Here is a 17,620-nt window from a genome sequence, read left to right on the forward strand (position 1 = left end):
GAGCATTAATTACGGGAACAAATTTGTTTTCTTATAGTAATTATTTTCGTGATGTTCCGACACAGGACTACAACTTGCAGCAAAAATTGTGTTGGGGATTCCTTGTGTTATTGCATTTTTTATATATAAGTGGTGTAGAAGGCATTTATCAATGTATGACGTTATCGAAGAATTTCTGCAAAGCCAAAATAACCTCGTGCCAATTAGGTACTCTTTCTCACAAATTAGGAAGATGGCCAAAGGTTTCAAAGATAAATTGGGTGAAGGAGGCTATGGTTCTGTATATAAAGGAAAGCTTCAAAGTGGCCATCTTGTAGCTATAAAGATGTTAGGTAAGTCCAAAGCAAACGGTCAAGACTTTATCAATGAAGTTGCCACAATTGGAAGAATTCACCACGAGAATGTGGTGCAACTCATTGGCTACTGTGCTGAGGGACTAAAGCGTGCCCTTATATACAAATTCATGCCTAATAGTTCTCTTGACAAGTACATTTTTTCTCAAGAAGGGAATATCACCTTAAGTATTGAGAAAATATACGATATTTCTCTTGGAGTGGCTCATGGAATTGAATATTTGCATCGAGGATGTGACATGCAAATTTTGCATTTTGATATTAAGCCTCATAACATTCTTCTTGATGAGAACTTCACCCCAAAAATTTCTGATTTTGGACTCGCAAAACTTTATCCAATAGATGATAGTATAGTGTCTTTGACTGCTGCAAGGGGAACACTAGGATATATAGCTCCAGAGTTGTTCTATAAAAATATTGGAGGGGTCTCCTATAAAGCTGATGTTTATAGTTTTGGCATGTTATTGTTGGAAATGGCCAACAGAAGAAAGAACGTGAATGCATTTGCAGACCATTCAAGCCAAATTTACTTCCCAACTTGGGTCTATGGCCAATTTAGTGAAGGAAATGACATAGAAATAGAAGATGCCACAGAGGAGGAGAAGAAAATTGTTAAGAAGATGATCATAGTCGCATTATGGTGCATACAGATGAAGCCTAGTGACCGTCCTTCAATGAACAAAGTTGTAGAAATGCTTGAAGGAGAAGTTGAATGCTTACAAATGCCTTCCAAGCCTTTCCTATCATCATCACCAGCAAGACTGATAGGGGATGTAGGAGACAATTTAAATTCAATTAGTTCATCATTTCAATCAGGTGAATCAAGTCAATCGGCTATACTTTAAATGCAAGGAAAGTTAACACCACAGCAGAACTGGAGCAATTATTCTTCACATATATGATAGCATAAAGACATTTCATATTTTTGTATGACAAATAATTGGTCCCTTGATTTATGATAGCTATCCTTATCTACAACAATTTTTCTTTTTTGCTTAGTGCGTGGTATATTTATTTGTTAAAGTCTCTTTAAAAGGAAAAAAATATTTATAACTTTATAATTGTGAATGTGTAATTGATTAAGTTAATAAACAATGCTGAAAAACCGGGCAATATATTTTGGAGTGGCAATAGCCCAGTTGTAGAAATTGCTTTACACCTATTTATATATTCAGTACTCACATGCATGGTTAGCAATTAATTCATGTTATTATCATTTAAAAAAAAAAAAAAAAGCTATCAATTCATAAATAATTAGTGGCTGCCCTGCCTCCTATAGAGGATAAATTATTGTTGTGCAGATAATTAATATTCCTTAATCAACGAGGCTGTTCAATTAGAGTTGTCCCATTCAATGAAAATATTCCTGTTTTAGCTCTTGAAAATGTGACTTCTTTTATTTTTACGTATTCATCTTGTACTAATTTAAGTGCACAAGATGTAGCAAAAATTTAAGTGTCCGAGATAACAGGGCATAGCTTTATTTATTTGTGTGTGGGAATTAAAATTGTCTATGAATATACAACTTCGACTTTATGAATCACGCCTAACTTGGACTCTGCATACCGTATTGAAATCAGAATGTCCCAATCCCTTACTTGCCCGAATGAAGAAATACTCTAACACATTTGAACTTTTCTTGAAATATTGAGTATCCCTTAGCATCCTATAGATGTACAAACAAATGGAGGAAGCTAGAGAAAGAGAGAGAGAAAATAAAATCCAAACCTCAAAGCTTCTTCTAGAGAAATACTCAGCGAGGTTTGTTCCAAGAATTGGAATGGTTTGATCACAGGCAACGCTAACTTTCACAAGAAATGAAAGAAAATAAAAGGAAACTAGAGTGTTTTTTTTTTTTTTTTTCCATTTTTTATTTATTTTCTTTAGAAAACCATAATTTCATTTTTCTTTTTTGATGTTGATGTTGATGTTGATTTTTTTATTTTTTTTTATTTAGATGCAGATGTGGTTTTTTAATACTAGTAATTAATTATTCCTTTTTTTTTTTTTTTTGAGAATCAGTAATTAATTATTCCTAATTATTCTATTAGCTTCGTGTTTGTGTGTCAAGTGAGATTATAAGTACTAAAATGACAATAGTTTCATAACTTAAGGATCAAAATGAGTATACTAATTTAGATTTGAATTTTAATATTTTTTTTAATTCTTGAATGTTGAATGATCAAAAAATTTTATTGTTCATGTTTTGGTTCCTCAAAGACAAATTCCTACTTTCATCCTTGGTTTTCTCAATATTTCCTTCATTTTTTCATTATTGGATGCGAAAACATTTTGGCTCACCTAAGACCCATGTGCCTTCTGAGACTGGGTGTTCCGTTTGGTAGAAAATGGACTGGGCACTAATAGACGGGGGCCTAAATATTGATATAGTATCAAAGTTATTGTACCAAAATGACCCCCCCCCCAAAAAAAAAAAAAACATAATTATGGAGCCTTAATGGAACAACTTGAAAGTTCAAGGAGTGCTAGTGCAATTTAACATTTGAAACAAATACTAAATATTAGAATCTTTGTTGCAAATTTCAATCAATTCATGTGGATGAAAAAAAATATTGATTCTACCAAAAAAGAAACAAGTATTGGAATATTGTTGCACTCAACTTCTGATTTTCGTTTGAAAGTTTTAATTTTTATTTCGCTAAAAGTCGTCGAGCACATCCCATAAGAAGAGTGAATAATAATCAAACTTAAACTTACCCCTTTAGAAGAAATCTAAGGCACCAGCTGGCTCTAGAAGTCTTTTGTCATTGAGTGAAAATTACTCACAGATACAAGTGGCTCAAGAAGTCTTTTGTCATTGAGTGAAAATTACTCACAAAAATAACTATTTTTCAGGTTGGTCTACACATAAGAACTTCTTAGACATAAATTGGGCCTTATAGCCCATTATAGAAGATATAAAGCCCATGCTGAAAAGTTTTTTGTGTTGGGATTTTCTTTTTGTGCCTCAGTGTGTAAAATTTCATTGCCCTCAATCTTGTCATCGGATCTTTTTGTAAGGCTGGTGGGAAGCGGTCACTTCTTGGATTAATTTGAGCTACGAGTTTCTTAATATTCCTATGGTTGAATAACGAAGAATTTGATTAACTTTTCTTACGTAGTATATGACCCATTGTATTTTTCATTGATATTTTAGTAGTGAGATATATAATTTAATTGAACATGTTGAACTTTTCACTGAGCTATATAATTTAATGTGTAGGACCTCAAGTTGTATTTTTAATTGATGTTGTGAGAAAGCAACAAGGAAAGATAGGGTGATTGCCTATCCCTAGTCTGTAAAGAATCTTTTGGCTTTAATAAAGACAATCTCCCAAGAGTATTTAGACTCGGCCGGTAAGGGTGCTTGCTTATCTATTCCTATATTTTAGTTTTTAATATATATTGTAGTTTATCAAAAAAAGGAGGAAGAAAGATAGGGATGACATGACACAACTTGCAAAAAGTCATTTTCAAGTTTTTGTGAATAGAAGCTATTTTCCAGGTTGGTCCACACCAAACTTGTTCATATTGTTGTTGAGCCTCTTATCATCCAATAAGCTTTTTACCCTACAGTTAATAAATTCACAAAAAGCTTGTAACGTAATTGATTTTTTTTGTGTTTCTAATAAAAATGTCTTTATATTTTGATAGTTGAGTTGGAAGGATTTGAATTATAAACATCTTCATTAAAAACTTTAAAACACCAAGTGATATCAATTGAGTTACATAACTCTTGAACCTTATTATCAAATTTTCAAAAGAAATAAACAATTCATAAATTCATGAATTCCAATTGACTCAATCATAAAAAATAATAATAAATAAAAAATCATTCTCAAATAAGAGACTTTAATTCAAATCCTGCTTACACAAAAACAAATTGGTGTCTTTTTTATGGACTTATAGTATCCATCATTGAAGAAAAAATTATAGTTAATAAATTTTTCTTTAAATTCAGTTCATATCAAGTTTGGGACTATGAAAAAAGATAAGGAAGCTTCATTTATTCAATAATGATAATGTTGTTTCAAGGAAAACTAAGAGCTAGTATGAAATTCCACGAGGAAAAAAAAATAGAGAAAAAAAAGTGTTGGTATGAAAATGATTGAACACGACAAGGTGGCCAAAATGTTCCTTTTTACTTCGACATACTTTAAATTATCATGGACTCCGTAAAGTTATAGTCAATGCCATGCACATAATGAGATTTAGTGACATTTTAAGTTACAACGTATTTGTGGTTCTAGTCCAATGGGAGTTTTTTCTTTGCAAATTAGTGTAACTGGGAATATAGTAGAGCTACAGTTGATAGAGTAGCAGTATCTATTCAACTGTCTAAGCTACTTGTAGTTTATGATTGAAGTAGCTAAACAACATGTGTTTTACTTAAGCTTATAATGTGGAGTTGGTTAGCACACGTGTAATAACTAGTTAGTTCTTTTCCTATTTTCCCGCTCTCCTCTGGTTCTGTATATAAACACAGAGGCTATGTATTTTACATTCAGTTTTTGATATACAATTGCATATGGAGATTCTCTCTCAAAGCTTTCTAATGTGTGATTCTTAATAAAATTGATAATTATATGAAAAGTATTGTAACTTTGAGGCATGCTAAAAACTATTTCTTAAAAATTAAAATTGATAACTGATGATGCAAAAAATTGTCAGTATAAACCCCTCGTTGATATAGATGGACAAAGGTGTTGGCTTCGTCCAGAGATGAACCTGTTTGTGTTCTTCTCTGGCTTGTCAATACAGATGGACGAAGCTATTGCCTTCTTCCAGAGACAAACCTGCAATAAGATATGAGGTGGAGAAATATGGATACATCGGTGTGGCGTTTGCCAAACACCCTCCGATAATTAAGTTAGAATAGGATTCAATTGAAGTATATTGCAAAAGAATTCAACTTGAGAATAGTTTTTAGGGTGAGAGTTGTGTGTACCTTTGCCTTTGGTTTGTGTGGGTTTTTATAGCCCTTGTCTTCAATGTCTAAATGAATATCTGCATTCATGAGATATGGAGCCGTTGGTATTAATTGCTGGCTTTTATTGTTTGCCAACTGCTATTCGTCCATAGGTGCCTGAACGTTACTCCTTAGCTGTCTTAGGCATTGAATGTCTTTTATGGCTTCGTCTGTTAGTTGATGTCTATACATTACACCTTGCATTGAATAGCATTTAATTCATCCTTCGAGAGATGGACAATCTTAATAATTCATCAGTAATGAATGCGGAGGCGTAATAGACTTTAATGGTCTTCTGCCCGTTGGTCCGTCGGTTACGCTTTTTCCTGTCTAGCGTGTTAACCGTTACTCATGTCATTTATGGGGAACTCATTTAATGTATGTTGTAGTCGTTCGTCAAATGGACAATGTTGACTTGATGGACGAATCTGGCTGAATGGACAAAGCTAGCTTTCTCTTCTTTTGGACGAGGGTGATTTTTCTCCTCATCAATAACTATCCCACTCAAAGGAGTTTGTTATTCAAAAAAAAAAAAACTGATTTTCTTAGGCAAACTTGCTTGATTGAGGGCTAGACGAATTTCAAGGAAACTGTTTTGTGTAACTAAAACCCAAATTTTGTTGTCTCACTCATAATTTCATCTAACAAGATGAATCTTGCTCAATCGAGATTCCTTTGCAGCACTTGTACTCTTTCTTCTGAACTTGAACTTCAATGACTCAATACAATTACAATTTAAATGAAATTAAAATACATGGAAACTTGCAATTAAACTGAAACATTTTGATTTTTGACTTGGAATTTGCCAACATTACAAATGGTTGAATGTAAGAAGAACTATTGCCAAGATTACAATTAGTTGAATGTCGTAATAGATGAAGTTAACTGTGAGAATTTCTTCCATAGGGTTAAGGTGAAGAGCTTGGAAGAAGAACTAGTTGATGAATGTAATGCCAAATTGAAAAAAGTATCTAGTGCCAAGATTGATGCCAAATTAGGGGTCTAAATAGCAATTTTTCCATTGGTATCAAAGCATAGGTTCATTGTTTCAAAGATTAATATGGAAGCATCTCCATTAACGCGAATTTTTAAATTGGTATTTAGAGCATAGGTTTATTGTTGTAGGATTAATATGGAGGCATCTCCTTAAAAAATGATTTTTGGTACAAGTTTTATTATTATTTCTCATTAAATTCCATTATTTAAATACATTCCATTTTATTCCTTTCTTTTTTGTTCTTTTATGATTTACTCATTCCATTTTTACGTTTTTAAAACTCCTAAAACAAAGTGTTAATGGATTTTTGTGAATTTGTGATGCAAGTGTAGCTTCATGGAATTTAGCCACTAAACAGAGACACCACTTGCGTCCTGTTTTTGTGTGCATAACACGCAAACTAAACCAAGTAAAAAGCTACCACATATTTATAAAGAGACTTCCATGAAAATTCCATAGACCATAATTGTGTTTCGTTTTGGTTGGTGATGGTGGGTCATGATAATCCGTGAGTGCCCCCTTATATAATTTAACAAGTTCATAGAAGTTTCATTATTTCTCCCTGGATTCTATATTGTAATGTAGAGAAGCTTTTCGCAAAGGCAATAATACCGTGTCAAAATAATAGAGTAATTCTCGGTTTAGGATGATAGGCCAAGAATGTATTGACCCCTTGTGATAAATTAACAAATTAATTAGTCAAGTTAATTAATTAATTCAATTAGCATGCAATAGCGTGGTAGCACAAACAAATCACCAAATAACTAAATGCAGTGGAAATTAAATTGACACGGTGATTTATTTACGAATGGAGAAAACCTACACGGCAAAAACCCTACCGGTTGATTTTAAGGTCACCACTCCCAAGAATTCACTATTATCACAACAAGCGGTTACAAGTAAAGAAATTCCAGTACTTTATACCATCCTATAGTTGAACCCTTACCCTAATACCCAATTGGACTTGTTCTGTAGTGACAATCTCTCCCTTTTATTGCACGGCTCCCAATACGTGACTAACCAATTCAATACGCAGATCCCAGTACGCGGCTTACTCACAAAGTTAAGAAAGATGGCTGCAAAGTTCTTTAATTCATCAACACGATGAAGATCACGAAACTCTTTGGTTACAAAACTCTACAGTGTACAAACAAAGCAACTTCTTCAAGAGAAAGATAAACTAGAGCAAATTCTGTCTCTGGTCACAATTTGCATGAATACAACTTTGCTTCACACTTGCGCAACCTTTGACAGCCCTTAAAACAATCCTTATATATCTTTAGGGTTGTGAGAAAAGAAAACTCAAACATGTATTCACGGATTGGATTGAAATCAGCTCTGAAAAACTGAATTTCATAAACCTCAATAGATAGCTTATCTATTGAGCTAACTGTCGAACATCGGGATTTAGCAACCTTTTAAACCTTGATAAATACTAGTTGTCAAGATAACTATCAAGATTTAAAATCCAGAATTTCTTCACTTGTTTCTTGTACAGACTTGCATGACTTCAACACTTAATCTTGAAACCTTGTTCCTTAAAGTATTAAATACATCCTAGGTCTACCCAATTACAAGTAAAATGCGTTTTGTCAAAAGATTAGTCAATTCTAGTTTAACATATATTCCTAACATTAAATCACATGTGTCCTAACTTAATCTCCCCATTTGGCAATCCGTGACAAAATCACAACAAACAAATGAACATATGAGAGAAGTCATTAATCACTCAACTCATACTCACTTGTTAAATACAATAAGAGATGTTTATAGATTATGGAGAGTATATGGATTATTATGGATTCCTCACCTATTCCTGAGTAACCAAGAATTATTTGGGAGGGTGAAAATTTATAGACTTGGGTCAACCGGTGCTTCGGGCGGACCTCATGTGTCCAATTGTTTTTTCTTTTACTTCAATAAGGGATGTTTATCCTCGAAAAAAATTTAAAAATAAAAATTGTTAAATATACACATAAATAATAAAATAATGTTATTATATATCCTCTCGGCCGGTACAAATTGTTTCGTACCGCTAAGTTTGGGCGGTGTGCTTTGACAGGACACTATCCCACATGAACTGATCATTCAAAGTTTCAAATTAAACTTTTTTTTTTTAATTAAAAAATTTTAAAACCTGAAGTTTCAATCCGCAAGTAGTAAAAGATATCAATTGTTCCTGCTGATATAGTACTATCTCCTATCAGTCCCATGTATAAAACTTCTTTTTTTCCTTGAATTATTATTATTATTAACTAAATAGTAACTACATCAATGATCTAATATTATCATTTGGCTCACACTTTAACTAAAGGTTAACATATTAGGTGAATTCTAGATTTATAATTTTAAATATTTCTTACACATTCTATAACCATTGACTAATTAACATATAAATAAATATTTTTATATATCAATCTATGTATATATATAAATATATCAAATTAGTGATAATTTCAAAACGGTATACCGATATTAGTTGATATCAAAATATTTCGTTTCCTTGACTAAACTGAAATGACATTTGGTACGGTATTAACTCTCTTATACTAACTACTCAATTGAAATCTTTTTTTTTTTTTTTTGGTAGAAAAGGGATTTCATTAAAACTAAGAAAATAACACAGAAGAAGACCAACGTCTTATAGAATACAATCCATTCAAATCATGACTAAAGCTACTCTCTAGCTCCACAGGGGGGTTATCATTGAAGTCTTCCCAAAGTATTTTTTTTCCTAACATAAATAAGGGTGTTGTACGGATGAATACTCTCTCTCTCTCTTTCTCTCTCTCTCTCTCTCATTTGAAAGTTGGTGGGGAGGAATTGAAAAATCTCATAGACTGACATTAATTTCCCTTTCAATATATGAAATCACATTAATTTCCTTTTCAATATATAGAATCAAAGAGTCCTTTAGGACATCTTTCTTTTTATTGTAAAACCTAATTTTGATAAATATTTATGATGGTGATCTTATTGTAGTTATAGTAGAAACAAAAAGGTAAATATAAGTACAATCACTCTATAAATAAGTTGTTCCACAAAAAAAAAAAAAAAAAAAAAAAAAAAAAAAAAAAAAAAAAAACTCTATAAATAAGTTGGTAGATTTTTTCCTTTTTTTTCATCTTAAAAAGTCATTTGGTACAATTCATAATCACCCCTTTATTCCACTCCAACCAAAATTCCAATCATTTTACACTTTAATCAGACCCTCTCAATTTTGTACTCTGATACTGCTTGTTAGAAAGATAACACCTTAAGAAAACTCCAATATAGGAGTTATTATAACATATAAGGATATCATTTGACTTAAAAACTTAAAGCTATGACTTTGGCTCCAATTATATTATATTAACCGCTTATTTTTATCATTAGCACTAATGCAGCTTTTCACTACCTAACCAATATCACCACTCACGATCGGCTTGACTATTTCAACAATATAGGTATTAACAAATCCAATAACCTTTGCATATTACAACATCACATTTTCAGGACATTTCTCCGCAATAGTCTCCAGATGGTTAAAGCCAAATATATATATATAGATTAATATATTTATAACTAATATTATGATGGTGACAACTTTATTTATTTTCGAATTGAATGATCATTTCTTATTTTACAAATGCATCTTACAAAATTTGCATAAGAAAATCAGCTTGGATGATCCCACGTCAAAAACGTAATCATATTTTGATCACATGTTTGCCTTTTGCTTCCTTTCTTTTAACAACATATCTTGATATTTGCCAATGAAGTTTGTCAAGAATTACTTTTTGAAGAAAAAAATTGGTACATCATCCAGATATCTAGTTCCAAAGAGAAGTTACATGAACATTAGTCACAACTTTTTTCCCTTGGAAACTAAATTACACTTGCCATCTGATTGCTAGGAAGATGCTAACGGGGGAACACCACTAAGTCCACAAGGACCACAACTATGCCACAAAAAAACAGTGAAATGATTAAAATTCTCCTATAACTCAACTTCAACTCAAAGACTACGCGCACCATGCCTATGAAAGAATAACCTTGCATGGGATTGAAATGATGCCTTTCAGCACTCGTAAAGCAGTGTTCCTTTCTGTAAGTATTACGCGGTAGTATGACCGTGTTGTCTTTGGTAGTCTGTCCACATTGAGAAAGCAACGATGCTAGTGACAGCACTAGTACAAAGTGATGTGATCAATTTTCTCAGCACTGGTAAAGTGGTGTTCCATCATCTGATTGTGATGCAAGTGCAGCTTCGTGGAAGTTAGCTACTAAAAGGAGAGAGATACAAAGCTTGAATTGTCTATTGTTAGTGAGAGGCATAAGCATAAATAATATTTATCTTGAATTATATAAAACTGACTTGATGAAATTTTCTTAGATTTGAGAAAATAACATATAGAATTCATTTTTTTGGGTCCCTAGAATAAATTATTTTGAAGACATATTTTAAGAATAAACTATGTTTTTTTTTTTTGAAAGAATATATGTATATTATTTTGTGTGCTTGAAAATTATTGATCAATTTAATTTTGAAAATATTTCTGACTTTGCCACCAAATTCAAGGCAATAATCAACAGCTTGCATCATCCTTTGCGAATAAGAAGGCTGCCTGTGCCTGCATCAAGTGAGCAGTCAAGAGAATAAATCCAAATGCTCAAGTAGCCAGGGTTCTTTTGTGGAATTAATCAACCTATACCATTCACTGTTTTACCTAAAGTGGATTGTTCCAAGTGCTTCCACGGGCTCTTCCATCCTAATACATTCAATCTTTAACTCCATTAATCATACATGTTTCAAGATTTTTTTTTTTTTTTTTTGGGATAAAGTTTCAAGAATTAATTGATTAAAGCTATTTGATACCCAATCAGTTGAAGGATTGGTTGAAATTCGAGCAATCTGCAACGTAATAAAACCTCCTCTCACTACAAAAAAGGCTAGCTATAGGGGCATTTTTTTAGCTGCATTTACAAAAAACACGGCTATAGCTGCCCTCTAGCCGTGTTTTTATAAATGAGACTAAAACTATATACTTATAGCCGCGTTCTATAAAACGCAACTATAGGGCATTTCTATAGCTATGTTTTTAGCGTTTGCAGTGGCGTTTTATTGGGTAGGGCCTATGGCCGCGTTTGAAAAATGCAACTATAGGTCCAACCGATTTTTTTTTAAAAAAAGATCTTGTGCCAATATATAACTTATTTTGTTGTAAGCAGGATTATATTCCTAGAGGGCAAATAAAGTTAATGGTATGTTACTGATTGTTGGTACATAAATATTGTATGATATTATAAAACTAAAGTTAGGGGTGTTTTGTCTAATTTAGTGACAAAATCCATCTTCTTAATTAGGAGAATCAAAGTGTAAATTCCCCTCCTCCATTATTATGATTATAAAAAATAAAAAAGTTTTGGGATGTTCTTCAATTTTAAATATTAGGTATTCCTCGTAAGGACATAAGGAAAAATGCTAGTCACATTTGCTCTATACTTTAAAAAAAACTAAACAAATTAAGGTTCCTTGTAGTTGTCTAGTGTTGCCAAGCCTAGACCCGGTTGGCGGTCTAACGCGGTTAACTGTGAACTATCCTAAAGGCTGATTTTTTGGGTTACTGTTTAGACCATATGATGTTTGTTGAAATTAGTTAGCACCAGGATTTGAACCTAGTTTTTCTAGGTTGATATATGCATGTCCAGCATGTCAATGATGATTAATTTGGTAAGATATAGAAAATTATTATATTTAAACACAATTATGAATTAAATTTAATAGTAAGATATAGAAAATTATTATATATAAACACAATTTATGAATTAAATTTAATAAAAAAAAGGACACATCATGGTTTGACCTTAGTTGAACCCTAGTCCAACCTTAAAGAGGTTGAACCTCTCTCTTTTTCAGTTCTTTGATCGGTTCAGGTTTCAAAATCATGGTAGTTGTTAATAAAGTCCAAATCAACTTAGTATGTGCTTGATGTGAGACTTATCACACAACACACAATTAGTCAATATCCAATTAAATATGAGGCATCACATTTGTAATTGTCAAAATAGCAGAAATGAAGAGTTAATATAGTGTTATATAGTGTGGCCATCAATATAAGCCAACACAAGCCAGGTGGTATCTCTTGTTTCCATTGCATGCAGCGAAAACCTCACAATACAAGGATAAGATCATTTTTCCAACAACTTGGGCTATATGTCAGGGACGGAGCCAGGACTTGGCATTAGTGGAGCGGCTCTGTTGCTGGCTGTTTGTAGTGGCTCTAGCCTCTAGCTCTATTGATGCTTAATCGTTGAGTTTTTTTTTTTTTTTTTTTTTTGATGCATGCGTATGCTATTGGGTAAGAACAAATTGGTTTATTCAGTTTAATTTGAGTAAAATTGTTTGATTGAGCTTAATTTTTTTTAACTTTACTATTGATAATTTTTGTTGTTGGGCTATGTTTTTTGGGTGTGTATATTTTGTTTTAAATTTTAGATCTATAGATTTTTTTTTATGGTATTCAAAATGAGAAAAATGCTAGAGTTACAAACACTTTTTACAAATTTATAATGTGGTTACTGGTTATTGGTAAGTAAAAAACTAGTATAAGTGGTGGGTCCAAATGCAAACCAATAAGAATTTGCTTCCTAAACACTTTATAGAAATATTATAGAAAAGTTTGTAGTTATAACATTACTCTTAAAAAAAATCAATAATATTATTAAAGGGGTAAAGTGTAATTTTATAAAACAAAATTGCTAAAATTAGTAATTATGCATATACTAATTTAGAAAAATATATATATACAAGTTGCTATGTGCTACACACTTAAATATTTTATTTTTCAAAATTTGGGAGAGAATTCTTTTTTTTTTTGGAAGATTTTTGGAGAGAATTTGGTTACATTTGGCTTCACATTTCTTTCTTACCGCTACATGAGCAATTAATTTGTTCTTACTCGTTACTAGCATTTTTTATTACTAAGAGCACTAGTATTGATGAAAGTTTATATTTTACGATTTAAAAACCTACTTTATCTACTACTAGCCTCGTCACACGCGCGGACAATAAGGCTTTTTTTTTTTTGGTTAGTGATCCTATTTTGAGTTTTTTTTTTTTTTATTCTATATATATATAAATAATTTTTATTTTGAAAATCTAATTTATAAGTGGATAAAACAATTTAAAAATTAATAGGAGAGTGATCCTATTTTTTAGGCAATGTTTTAGTGGGAGTTAAAGTTGGATTTTTACCGGATTGTCCTTTAGTTTTGTCTTTACTTAAACATAGGGGTGTAGGGGTATTTTTGAACTAAAAAAATAAGGAATCCAAACAGGGGAAGCCCTTTAAATAATATCTAATTTATAAGTGGATAAAACAATTTAAAAATTAATAGGAGAGTGATCCAAACAGGATATAATATCTAATTTTTAGAAATGTTTTTTAGTTTTCTATTTTTTTAGGCAATGTTTTAGTAGGAGTTAAAGTTGAATTTTTACCGGATTGTCCTTTAGTTTTGTCTTTACTTAAACATAGGGGTGTAGGGGTGTTTTTGAACTAAAAAATAAGGAATCCAAACAGGGGAAACCCTTTAAATAATACTAGCCTCGTCACACGCGCTTCGCGCGTGCGATGAATCTTTTTTTTTTTTTTTGTTAGTGGTCCTATTTTGTAAAAAAAATAGTGTTTTTTTTAAATTTTATATATATAATTTTTATTTTAAAATTTTAATTTATAAGTGAATAAATCAATTTGAAAATTAATAGGAAAGTGGTCATATTTTTTAGGCAATATTATAGTGGGAGTTAGTGTTGCATTTTTACCGGATTGTCCTTCAGTTTTGTCTCTACTTAAACATAAGGGTGTAGGGGTATTTTTGAACTAAAAAAATGAGGAATCCAAACAGGAGAAGCCCCTTAAATAATAGTATAGATAATAGTATAGAAAATATAGATAAATATCAACTCACTTTACAATATACGCTACATCTCAATTTTTATTTTTACATACAATTCATTAAAATAATATAATTACACAATAAAATGGTATAATCTAAAATTTAACTCAAATAACAGGAAAAAGAAAGAATGTTCTTATATTAAAGAATTCTTTCAACCTGCTACAGTGGGTTCTTATTTATAAGAACCAATTGTAGCAAGGTTGCAAAACAATTTGAGTATACCCACTTGAATGTGCCTGTTTGGTGAGTTAGTTTGAGTGTTTTTAATATACGTGTGGATGAAAAAGTATGTGAAAATATGTGTTATGTTGTTTAAAATGTGTAGTTTTGTGGTAAAAATATTAATTTAACTAAATTTTCATTCCACCAAAAAAAAAAACTAAATGTTTATAAGAATTAAAAATAAATAAATAAATAACTGTCAAATAATTAATCAAAATGATGTAGGTGCTGACGCCAGATTTTGCCAGTGCATGTAATATGGATGCTAATATTGTTCCACCACCACGAACTTGCGCTTCATCTTTCTTTAATTAACGCTCTGTTTGTTTCAGCAATGATGTTTTCTAGAAAATGAGTCATTTTCCAAGAAGCATTTTCTATAAAATGATCTCATTTTCTAATGTTTGGTAGCAACTTTAAATAAGTTGAAAAACAACCTTCTAACTTCCCTAATTTAGCTTACTGTGAGATAGAATTGTTTTCCAAAAAAAATTAATGGAAAACAATCTCTAAAAATAAGTCATACTTTTTATGTTGACCAAAGATAGTTTTCCTTTGACTCATCTTTTTTTATGTTACCAAACAATGGAAAACACGGAAAACTATCTTTACACAAAGTTTTCCATCGAAACAAACAGAGCGTTAGTGGAAACTCCACTTTTTACTTACTTGTCAAAGATGCTTCGAAGAACACAGAAGGGAAGACTTTTTTACCGTGTTTGTCTATAGCTTTGGAAGTTTTTAAGTATTTACTAGTGGAAATACTCCTCTCTCTCTCTCTCTCTCTCTCTCAATGACAAGAGGATTGACGTTCACTGCTGTAGGACTCACTGTCCTTATTGCTCTTGTATTAGTCCATCCAACTTGCTGTGCTATTACTGCTTATCTTTGGGAGACTAGGGTTTTCAGAAGGGAAAACGTCGACGTTGAGGAAGTGGAGGTGGAGGAGGAGAGAGTACAGAGGGGGTTTTACTTAGTTTTTAGGGTTTTTGAAATGAGGGAATTGAATGAAGTTTGTGTTTGGCGGGAGGAATACATAGTTATAGACTGACCAGTGAGGAGTGAGTCAGTGAGATCGAGTGAAAAAAAAAAATGTGTTTTTTTCTAGGAGAAAACATGATATCATAATTTGAACTCAAATTATGTTTTTAATTCTAAAAAAAAAAAAGATTTTACAAATAAAAGTGTCAAGCGATTGACTACTCCCACGAGTTTATACGGTCTCATGTCCCACACGCACCAAATTATTATAGAGAAGAATCTATAGAAGTAACCCTAAGATACTAGTAAGAGGTTTCGAATTTTGGATCTTATAGATATCATAAAGGCTTAAGAACAACTAATCCAACCCTTTGAAATTTTAAAACACAATTTTAGCTAATGTGGTATTATCTGTCCGTAACTATCATCACTCTTTTCCTTTTTTCTTTTTTTTCTTTCTTTACGTTACTCTTAGAAGTTTATTTTGAATTTAGTAATGAATATAAACGTTTGATAAGGTAGATCTGGGCTTGTCTTGTTAAAATCTTATTGATAAATTTTGTTAATTGGGCTAGTTTTTCAAACATAACAAATTTTTTCACTCTGTTCATGCTTCTCTTTTTCGATATACACAGTTTGAGTTATAGACATGTAGTATTATACTGTTAGACCCAAAGAAATTGAGTTCAAATTGCTCTAATTTATTTGCATGCATTTGGGGCGTTTAGTTCATTGTGATATACCCTTAATGTGATGCACATTATGATAATGTAATATTAAGTTTTTAGCTTATTTATTTTTTCTAATATTATCATAATTTAAAATTACAAAATATATCACATTATCTTAATCTCATCACTTTCCTAAACAATGTAATGTTGTATTCTTGTATTGATATTACATTAATATAAGATTACAATAACGTAATATTACAGCGTAAGATAACATCATGACGAATCAAACGCCTCCTTGATGTTATACGCCATAGAAACGGATTTCCAAATTTGTCCTTTTCCCTTGCCAAAAAAAAAAATGTAATCTCTATTTTATGTTTAATGTGGTTTTCTTTATTTTAATTTGGTTTAAAAAATTTTGTCTTCACTTGCTCTGATTGAATTATAAGTCACCGATTGTTTACCTCTCTATCTAAGCCAGAACTACCCAATATCTCATGAACATAAATACCCATAGAAGTTCATACAAAGTCAATTATGAAAATCCTTTAGCACAACTGAAAAGTAAAACAGACAAACAGCTCTTATTGAGTGTTTTTGGAAAAGTATAGTTTAGATTTATTTGGGCTGAAAATTTGACCAAACTTTGTACGAAATTCCAGGATAATGGAGAAAAGGATGTAGCTTTCTGTGTTTTTGGGCTGGGTAGTTTCCTTTGAGGTTTTTGGTTGATTGGAAAATGGCTGTTGTATGGGATTTTGGCTGTGTTTTGTTGCAACTTTGTGAGGCTTTGGGAATGTGAAAAAGGAAGAAGCTTTCTTGTATTTTTTTTGTTGTGTCTTTGGGCTGGAAAAAGTATGGATTTTTCTGGGTTGTTTAAGCTCAATTTTTGGAGCTCTAAAGGGTTGGAGACTTGGAGTTGCAGCTATGGAGGCAGGCTGTTTACAGTTTCAGGTAGGTGAAAAAGAGGGATTTTTCTGGGTGTTTCTTTGAAAGGCTCATGTGATGGTGCTTTATGGTTCTTTGTGAATGAGTTGCTGTGGGATTTTTCTGTACATTTGCGGATGTATTTTCAGTGGGTGTTTTGGGGATTCAGGTAGAGGTTTAAGGTGGATGTTGCAGAGTGAAAGCCCTTAAGGATGGATCCAGCCCTTGGGGACAAAGGGAGATATTTTCTTTGCGTTTTTGCCTCCTTGATGATTCTTCTCTCTCCTTTAGAAAAAGATGAATATATAAGGTCTCTTTAGGGTATAGAGTACGTGTATAGAAATGAAAGTAAATAAAAATGTGATGTGTTACCTTTGAGGTCACCGAAAATCAACATTTAATTTCAATAAATCTTGACACGCCCATTAAATAAAAGAAATTAACTTGATTTTAAAATAAATCACGTGCATGACTTGATGAAAATAAAGTAACCAAATACGACAAAATAAATGGACCATAATAAAAATAGGACATGTAATTTAGGAAAATCGGT

General features: G+C 31.8%; 2 protein-coding genes across 9 annotated transcripts in view; one reads left to right on the forward strand and one right to left on the reverse strand.

Annotated features, from left to right (window-relative positions):
* LOC126709525 (rust resistance kinase Lr10-like) overlaps nucleotides 1-1,351 on the forward strand; it is a 58,441-nt gene extending 57,090 nt beyond the window's left edge. For both annotated transcript variants that reach the window (XM_050409804.1, XM_050409805.1), the window contains exon 5: nucleotides 66-1,351. In XM_050409804.1, coding sequence (XP_050265761.1) covers nucleotides 66-1,198 — 1,133 coding nt within the window. In that variant the 3' untranslated portion in view covers nucleotides 1,199-1,351. The remainder of the gene's footprint in view (nucleotides 1-65) is intronic.
* The window catches only part of LOC126709531 (ATP-dependent Clp protease ATP-binding subunit CLPT1, chloroplastic-like), a 90,588-nt gene that overhangs the window by 64,919 nt on the left and 8,049 nt on the right, over nucleotides 1-17,620 (reverse strand). The window lies entirely within an intron of this gene.

The sequence above is a fragment of the Quercus robur genome, chromosome 12 (genome assembly GCF_932294415.1).
Source record: "Quercus robur chromosome 12, dhQueRobu3.1, whole genome shotgun sequence".
In the NCBI taxonomy this organism is placed as follows: domain Eukaryota; kingdom Viridiplantae; phylum Streptophyta; class Magnoliopsida; order Fagales; family Fagaceae; genus Quercus; species Quercus robur.